This window comes from Pterocles gutturalis, unplaced genomic scaffold, assembly GCF_000699245.1.
Source record: "Pterocles gutturalis isolate BGI_N339 unplaced genomic scaffold, ASM69924v1 scaffold35923, whole genome shotgun sequence".
NCBI classification, from domain to species: domain Eukaryota; kingdom Metazoa; phylum Chordata; class Aves; order Pterocliformes; family Pteroclidae; genus Pterocles; species Pterocles gutturalis.
In genome coordinates this window covers 1-9,117 of record NW_010121658.1, presented here as the reverse complement: position 1 = coordinate 9,117, position 9,117 = coordinate 1, and the positions used below count along the sequence as shown (strand labels likewise).

The following is a 9,117-nucleotide window of genomic DNA, read 5'->3' as shown; positions in this document are numbered from 1 at the left end:
TTGCTCGGCCGCGGCGCGCAGTGACCGGGCCTCTTGCAGACGGTGGGGAAGAGCAGCAAGATGCTGCAGCACATCGACTACCGCATGCGGTGCATCCTGCAGGACGGGCGCGTCTTCATCGGCACCTTCAAGGCCTTCGACAAGCACATGAACCTCATCCTCTGCGACTGCGACGAGTTCCGCAAGATCAAGTGAGCGGCGCGGCCCGGGCCCCCCCCCGCCCGGTCCCGTTCGTCAGACCCGAAACTGCCGCGGTGTGAGCGGCACCGGGTCTCGGTTCTTCCCTAGTAACGGAAATACACTTCCCTGTCGTGCCAGCATCAGTCCCTGTGAGGCTTCACTAAGCATCCCGGGGACAGCACACACCCTGTGGCTGGGCTTCTCTGTGTGCTTCGTGTGAGGCATAGCAAAATGCGGTTTGTGTTAGGTGCTCCTCTCTGGAGTGCCCTAGTCAGATATTCTGTGCAAATTCAAACAGCAGCAATGGGTTTTTTTTGTTGGTTTTTTTTTTTTTTTTTCCTTCTGTCTTGCAATTTTTTGCTTTCTCTTCTCACTAGACCTAAAAATTCAAAACAGCCAGAGCGGGAAGAGAAACGAGTTCTTGGTCTTGTGTTGCTGCGAGGAGAAAACCTGGTGTCCATGACAGTTGAAGGACCACCTCCAAAAGATGTAAGGAGAATGAGCGGAGAACTAAGGACAAAGGGAAGGGACATATGATAAATTTACTTCCCTGCAGGAGAATGCTAGTATTGTCTTAGACTTCCCAATTTGTCCCAGGTTTCACTGCAGGAAGTTCTAGTCCGTTTGTGTGCTCAGACATTAATTGGACAAAAGAGGTCTGCGGGCATCCCTGGGATCTGAGGACTTTTGTTTTGATACATCTTTCTTTTTGGGGGGCTCTGTTTTCAGACTGGAATTGCCCGGGTACCTCTTGCTGGAGCTGCTGGAGGACCTGGAGTTGGGAGAGCAGCAGGGAGAGGAGTTCCAGCTGGTGCCCCCATGCCCCAGGCTCCAGCAGGATTAGCTGGCCCTGTTAGAGGAGTGGGAGGACCATCCCAACAGGTGAGATGCTGTGACACATTAAAAAAGGGTTGTCTGGTATATTCTGGAGTGGTTTTTAATTCTTGACACCAATGATGTGATGCAAGAAATTGGTGGAGCGGAAAAACTAATCTTAGTTTCTGTTACCAGGGAGTTTGAGCCTGGCAAGGCTTTTTTGGTACGAGGTCCCCCTAGGAACAATGTGTTGTATGATGGAAGAAGAGGCTTGGAAAGTGCAGCTTCTTGCAGTTTTGTAGCATTATTTAATGTTAAGAGCAGACTGATGTAATTTTCTGAAGGGATAGTAATTTAAATCTTATTTTTTAGTTATTAATGTAAAGCAAACGTTGTGCTGTTTCTCTGTGAACGTGTTTATTTTGTTTACAGGTGATGACACCTCAGGGTCGTGGAACCCGCTGCAGCGGCCACTGCTAGCATCGCAGGAGCCCCAACTCAGTACACACCAGGGCGTGGGGGTCCTCCCCCACCCATGAGCAGAGGAGCACCTCCTCCAGGTAGGAACCCCTCTATAGAGGGGGGCAGCAAGCAGCTTACGTTATGGGGCAAAATTGGTGATAAAAAGGTGTTTAGCTGAGTCTGATGAAGATCTGGTATTACGGAGGATTATTCCGCTATCCAACTCGTGCCTTGAACGTTCAGCGGGATTGAGATGCTTGTTCTTTCTCTGGGTTAAGGAATGATGGGACCTCCTCCAGGCATGAGGCCACCGATGGGCCCACCCATGGGAATGCCCCCTGGCCGAGGTGCTCCTATGGGAATGCCCCCACCAGGCATGAGACCACCACCCCCAGGAATGAGAGGTGAGTAGAGGTTCTCTTAAGTGCCTAGAAGCCCTATGTAAAATGGGCAAAGGGTGATGCATTTCAGTGCTTCCCTGGCTATGCTAGTTGTCCGTAAAAGCCTCAGTCCCAACAAAGGGGTCCCAAGGCCACTCTGAGCATGGTGAAAATGTATTTCCAGTTTAGCCTTGCTTCCTCTTTCCTCAACATTCAACTCTTTCATTTATTCCCAGGACCCCCTCCACCTGGCATGCGCCCTCCAAGACCGTAAGACATTCTATAATGTACCTTTGAACTGTGAGAAGACTGATTAAGGGAAGATACTGAGCAGTACCACCTGTCAAAACTTTGCTATGTATATTTTATATTTACTGCTTGTAAAGTTGGCCGTTTTTAATAAAGTTGGAAAACCCAGTACTTGGCACCACTGTTGTACTGGTCTGTTTCAGACCAGCAGCTGTTAACCTTTCACTGCTGCACTGTGGTCACCACAGAAGAGCAGGTCTGAAGCAAAAAGCTCAGTTTGTAGGGACAGCTCAGACATGAACAGCTCGTCTGGGCCACGTAGGTTGATATGGGGTAAATTCAAAGAAAGAGTTTTTACCATTTTGATGATATTAAGTCTAGGTTACTGATCAGAATTCTCCCTGCTTTAGTCCCTGTGGAACAACTCCAGTGGTGCCTGCATTAGGAACAGTGATTGTTGATGCTCTGCATTAAGCTGCTGCTTATTACCCTGTACTAAACCTGCTTGATCATTGTAAGTTTCTATTGCTCCTAGTGGAAAAAAGAAAGCCAGGACAAGCAAACTTACCATTAATTGCATACAATAATTTAAAACAAGCTGCCTTCTGGTTATAGTCTTCCTTTCTTGCCTTAGCTTACAGCAGCTTTATTTTCAGTTAGGAAGAAGCTGTCTGTGCTCCCCACCCCACTTTGGAGATAATCCTTTCTTCCAATAGTGGCCTCTTAGAGATTTGTGTTAATTTCTGTGACGGTTACCTCGAAGCCATCTTTGTGACAGGAATCCTGAAAACTTTTTTTTCACTATTTTAGAAATAGGTTCTCGCACACAGAAATCCATATCAATTAATCAAGGTCACAGAAGTATATGAACAAAGCAGTAACGTGTTTTCCAGTTTTGCCCTAAAGACAACTTGATTCACATGAACTAGAAGTCTGATAGAAAGATGTAACAGATCCCAGCTAACAGTTGCTCTAGCTATCCAGCTATCCTATAAAACAGTAAACTTTTTAGGAAAACAAAAAAAAGAATCAATCCTTTATTGCATGGGCTGAAGATGTTTTCACACAGGCTCTTCAACCAGGTATTAAGAAACATTCCAAAGCTATTCCAGAACTTGAAGAAAAACTATTCCATTTTATTGAAGTTGTCTCCTCATGGTGTAAAGAAATCCAGGCCCCAGAGAGAGCGTGTCTGCAATGCCTGTGTTGTCCAAATTACCCATCTGGTAATTACCAATAGTTCTTACTTTCTCCTGTACCTGAAAGAAAAGATAGTTGAAATTACATTGCACTAGATCAACTGTCAATGATAGATAAGGAATGGCACTGAGCATTTTCTAGCATTTCTCCCAGGCAGAAGCCTAGGAATGTGCTATTAAAGGCAGTATCCTTGATTGCCCCCAGCATCAGACCTGCAGTAGGAGGGTAAGCTACTACAGAACCAACAAACCTTTTTGGAAGGGCCTTTAAACATTCACAAGAGGAAAGAGAAAGCAGCAAAAAAACCCCCCAAAACTTGAATAAGAAAGTAAAGGGAGCTATACCTGGACTTGGATTTGAAGTTTCCTCCTTTCCTGTGTTGGGCCATGCCCAAGCGTTTTCGATCTTCAAATGATGGGCTTTTTAAGAGAGAGGGGAGGGGGGAAGGTAAGACAAAAATCACTGAAGTATGGCAACAGCACAGGTACTTCTTGCAAGAATCCCTTCTCTGCCCACCTTTTACCCCAATATCAGTTCAAGTATCCCTGAGAAGTCCGGAGATGCAAAATAATCCTACCTACTCAAGTCTGGACTCATGTACAGCTGTTAAGACCTTACCCAGCACGGTACTGCTTCAGAGCCTTCCTGCTTGTGTTGGTAAGCTCTTCATCAAACACAGACTGTTTTTTCTTCCGCTTGGGGCCTAACACAGAGACAACAGTCAGAACATTGACTGTAAGGAGAAGGCCGCAGCATCATCTTGTGTACTGGAGCCCAGTAGCCTTGGCCACAACAATCAGCCTAACCCTCAGGAAAAGCAATGACTCCCCTCAGCAAACACACGCCCTGGCCAGCGCCGGTGGCTGTTCATGACAGATCAGTGCCTCCCTCTACGCGGATTAGTTTAGTTTACCTATTTGTAACAAAGGAACTGACATAATGTAGGTCAGCTGTAAAACAAAAGTCTCCACCTGCTGGTACTGCTGCTGGTTCCTCTTCTGGCAAGGCTCTGGCTCGCTTCGCTCGGCGATTCCTTTTTGCCAGGCGCTCAGCATACATTTGAGATTTCAGGATTTCAAACTGTGACCTCTCCTCTGGCTGAAAGGCGTTAATGTGCAAGTTTAAAGTGATGTGAGGTTTTGCTAAAGGAAAGCTAGGATAGTCCATAAATGTACTCACTGTCATTTGGACTTTTTTCTGTCTGTCCTGCATAAATTTCTTCCTTTTCTTCTTGCCTCGTAATGCCAGGTCAAACTCCTGCAGGGCTTTAGCCACTGGGGAGACAAAGAAAAACAGAATAAAGAACCTCTTAAAGTACAGAGCAGAGTTCAGTTGCAGCTACAGCACTTAACCCGGCAGCAGCGTAATGACTCACATTTCTCTTTCTTCCTCTCCTCACGGGTCTGGAACCAGCTCCGCTCCAAACCCTCACCCACAGTCTTTTGTTTTCCTGTCTCCAGCTGCTTTTTTGCCCTATTGATCTGAGATAATTCAGGCAAGAAGTGAGCTCATGGTGGCTAAAAAAATATATCTCTCTTCTCTTCTAACACAGGCAGCTTAAGTACATTAAGTAACCTCCTTATGCACTGTTATCTACTCCAGAGCCTAGGAAAAGAAAAAAAAATCCCCAAAAACCCATTACCTGGGCCTCTGACTGCTGCATCTCACGTTCCTCACGCTCCAAGCACAGAACTGCATACACATCTTTTTCTAGATTCTCAATTTTCTCTCGAAATTTTAGTATGACATCTGAAAACAATACAGTGTGAGCATCAGAAGCAGCTCGGGCACAGTTCGTCTTGTTTTCCAGCCCCTCTTTTAGTGTCCTTTTGTACCGCAATATTCTCTGCCTACTGCTCTCCTGCTTTTTACCTCAGTGAAGTGTGTACCTTGGGGGAGAACTCTGGCTTTCACTGGTGTTTTGGCAGTCTTCACAATATCCTTCAGCATCTTGCGCTCTTCCTCACCCACAAGTGAAACAGAACGACCGGCCCTGCCTGCTCTCGCTGTCCGACCCACTCTATGAACATAGTGTTTGGTGGTGTTGGGCATGGTAAAATTGATCACCTGTAACAGGAACAGTGTTAGCAGGGAAACAATACGACAGGACTCATTAGAACGCTCAGCACTGCAAATACTCACTGTTTTAACACCTTCAATATCAAGTCCACGTGCAGCCACATCTGTAGCTACCAGAATATCGATCTGCTCATCTTTGAAGCGCCTGAGCAGAGACAGCATATGCATTAGCAATGAATATAGCAATCTACTTCTTCCCTAAAACTTCCAACTCCTAACTTCTTTTTTGCCTACGATTGCCAGCTAACCCTGCTAATACCTGAGTGCTTCCAGCCGTTGGGCTTGAGAGAGATTCCCATGAAGCTCCCCAACTCGCAGACCCATCAGCCCAAGTAGGATGTGCATACGGTGAGCTTGCTTCTTGGTCTGGGTGAAAAGCATCACATGGTCTGGGAAGGTTCGTGTCAGGAGAGCTGAAAGAAAGTCCTCTCAGGAGCCTGCTTCATAGTCACCTATGGATTCCAGCTTTTCTTTGCTCATCTCTAACCTGATACAATGGCCTCACGGTCCCCCTCTCGGTTGGGTCTGTTTTTTCCTGCTGCAGGAAAGGGGCAACATCTGTGTTGCTGTTCACAAAAATTCGGATGTGATTTTTCAAGGAAACAGAAGCCAAATCTTTCACCTACCAAAACAGTTTAAGAAAGAAAAATAAGTCCACACAATCTCTGGCAAAATACTAGACAAACTTCTATTCAACTTTCTGCCTCAATGTGCTTCTCAGCAGCCTGTCTTACCTCCTCTGTCATTGTGGCAGAGAAAAGCATTGTCTGACGGTGGCTGGAGCACAACCTGATTATTTCTTTCATCTGTTCCTCAAAGTATTCATCCAGCATCCTACACAGAAGAAGAGCAGCAAGGTAAGGCAGCTTCATCTGGTTCTAGCTGAGAAACATTACTTAAGGCAGGGCAACAAAGACTGCCCTGTAGCCTCGGAAAAGGAAAGCAGAAAACAACCATCTCATTTTTCACTGCTGTCCTGCTTTGCCTACCTGTCTGCTTCATCCAAAATCAGCACCTCAACACTGCTCAGGTGGAAAGAAGGGCAGTTGTGGAGATGATCAATGAGTCGCCCAGGAGTGGCAATAAGGATGTCTGGCCCAGAGCGCAGAGCTGCTTCCTGAGTCTTCACGTCCAGGCCACCTGAAAGAGAGTGGACACGGACTGCTGACTCCCTGAGCAGCTTGCAGCAGGGTACACAGATCCAACCTGCCTGTGGAACGGGAAACAACTCAGGTTAATGCCACACACACAATTAGAAGTGAGCTCACCTTTTCTTTCTCAGAAACCAACAAACAAACAGTACAGCACGGAATTGGAGAGTGAGATTTTAAACCACAGAACATCTACTAGCAGCATGCTTGCAGTAACTGTACAGCCTCCAGTTTCATAACACAGAATTCCCAGCTCTGCAGAGCGGTTTACAGCGAGCTGTACAGTTCACATGAGCAACTTCACACTCACCTACAGCAAGGCAAGTTGTAACACTGCTGAACTGCGCCAGCTGCTTTGTGACAGAATGCACCTGAATTCCCAGTTCTCGTGTTGGCACTAGAACCAGCACCCGGGTGATTGGAGCCTGACGAGGTTTGTAAATCAGGCGCTCAAGGACAGGTAAGATGAAGGCAGCCGTTTTACCTAAAGAAAAAAATTAAGAAAAATTACCAAGAATTACTAATTATTGTGAATGGCTAATTCTCCGTGTTTCCTGTGCCCTGATCAATGCCCTACCTGTCCCAGTGGCAGCACAGGCACAAATATCTTTCCCCAGAAGGCCCACGGGGATACATGCCTTCTGAATTGGGGTTGGTTGCTTGAAGCCAAGAGCTGTGATTGCCTACAAAGGAGATAGAGCGATGAAACTCTGTCTTGCTACAGCCACACCTGCAGCGCTGCGCCCAGTGCTGGGCTCCCCAGCACCAGAGAGACATGGACACCCTGGAGACAGCCCAGCAAAGGGCCATGGAGAGAAGGAAGGGACTGGAACACCCCGCACGTGAGGAAAGGCTGAGGGAGCTGGGACTGTTCAGCCCAGAGCAGGAACTTGTCAACAGGTATGAACGCCTGCAGGGAGGGTGCAAAGGGGACAAAGCCAGGCTCTGCTCATGGGGGCCCAGCAGCAGGACCAGACGCCACAGGCACAGACTGAGACATGGGAGGTTCCCTGGGAACACCAGGAAACACTTTTTCACTGTGAGGGTGACTGAGCACGGGCACAGGTTGCCCAGAGAGGCTGCGGACTCTCCATCCCTGGGGACACTCAAGAGCTGCCTGGACACGGGCTCAGTGGCCCTGCTTGAGGAGGGGGTTGGACACAATGACCTCCAGAGGTCACTTTGAATCTCAGCCATTCTGCAATTCTGTGATGTCTCACTCAAGACAGTGTTGACATATTGCAAATCAATGAATGGGTTCCAGTATTTGGGAATAACAGCTCCTAACAGACTATCACGCTAGCTCCCACATAATTTCCTTTTCAGAGAGGCTGCAAAGAGAAGATGAATTTGACTGTTCTGGTTGGTGGAGGGGAGGCTGTACAATAGTCTTCAGAGTAACATATGTAATAATTAAACTACTTAAATACCTTTAGCAAGGGGCGTGAAAGATTCATGTCCTGGAATGACAAGTTATCATCATATTGAGAGGCATCTTCAAAAAAGTTCTCTGCTTCCTAGAAACAGCAACAACAAAATTGGAGCAACACAGGCAATAACACAACATGTTATCAAAGGGCTCTGGGCTTTTTTTTTGAGATACTGTTTGTTAACCAAAGTCAAATTTCTTCTAGAAGAAACGCTGAAGAATTACCTAGTGTCATTCTGTCCAACACTTACCATTTCTCCCTTTTTCGATCTCCTCTGTTCCTTCACTTTGACCATATCTGCAGAGAAACGTGACAGGAATTAACAAGCGCAGCTAAATGTGTAACAAGATATGGTGCCTACCTTCACCTTATACTTTTTGCTCTGTATGAGTTATTGAGGGAGAAGCCTCAGAAACAAGTACAGGCATGCAATAGAGCAAAATTCCAAGCAAATATCCTTCCTCAGAGACACGTTCAATTAAAATACCAGGGCTACCATTCTAAATAAGCCTGACCAAAATCAGAAGGAATGTCATAGAAGACAAGAAAAAATAAGAGGTTCTTCCCTACTCCCAGCAAGACTTCACTACAGACTTTTCCCCAGTGAGACAACAGTCTGTCAGATTCTTGCTCCTGACCATCTATGTACTGCTAATACCTGCTTTTGTGAAGATAGCTTCATCATCCAACGAATACTGAGACTCCACATCTTCTTCTTGGTCCCTACTGGAATCCTCACAAGCTCTCTTTTTGGTTTGATTGTCGTCAGTCTCCACATCTTCATCTCTCACTTTTGCTTGTGTAGCTTCTCGTTCCTAGAAAAAGATTTTTTTAAAAGTTTTAAAAAGAAAACCTCAATCCTTTATGAGTTTGTTATTATGAGCCCATTCAGATATGGGGTTTTGCATAACCTTCAGCATTAGCAGCTCTGCATTCTCACCAGTTCAGAACACAAGGGTGGCTACAAGCCCAGTGGAGGGGGAGGAGCCGCAGCTCAGACGCTTCCCGGGTCCGTGCCCCGGGGGAAGGCAGCGGGAGGCCAAACCCACACCAGAGAGAAAGGCCCTCACCTGGGACCTCCTTTTCTGTCTCACTTTCTCGATCTTCTCATCCAGCGTCGTAGCTGCTCTCTAGGAAGAAATCGGGAGAGAGGAGTTGTGAGAGGAGCAC

The 9,117-nt window shown here is 46.6% G+C and overlaps 2 protein-coding genes across 2 annotated transcripts; one reads left to right on the top strand and one right to left on the bottom strand.

The window, feature by feature from the left end:
* The first annotated feature begins 5 nt into the window (after positions 1–5).
* Positions 6–2,252, top strand: LOC104459771 (small nuclear ribonucleoprotein-associated protein B'-like). The gene is given in 7 exon segments (XM_010077316.1): positions 6–191; positions 558–669; positions 910–1,062; positions 1,429–1,454; positions 1,456–1,556; positions 1,737–1,862; positions 2,075–2,252. Coding segments are annotated over 7 exon segments (687 nt in total). The 5' UTR covers positions 6–60; the 3' UTR covers positions 2,113–2,252.
* Positions 2,253–3,330: 1,078 nt separating this feature from the next.
* On the bottom strand, positions 3,331–9,075 carry DDX27 (DEAD (Asp-Glu-Ala-Asp) box polypeptide 27; the record flags this gene model as incomplete). Its single annotated transcript, XM_010077317.1, is given in 20 exon segments — positions 3,331–3,346; positions 3,632–3,706; positions 3,906–3,990; positions 4,259–4,385; positions 4,467–4,561; positions 4,663–4,768; positions 4,930–5,036; positions 5,177–5,354; positions 5,430–5,511; positions 5,626–5,779; positions 5,854–5,898; positions 5,901–5,988; positions 6,101–6,200; positions 6,356–6,506; positions 6,828–7,001; positions 7,095–7,200; positions 7,948–8,034; positions 8,198–8,244; positions 8,606–8,762; positions 9,018–9,075. Coding segments are annotated over 20 exon segments (2,038 nt in total), but the record flags the coding sequence as incomplete, so codon positions are not given.
* Between the last annotated feature and the right edge of the window lie 42 nt (positions 9,076–9,117).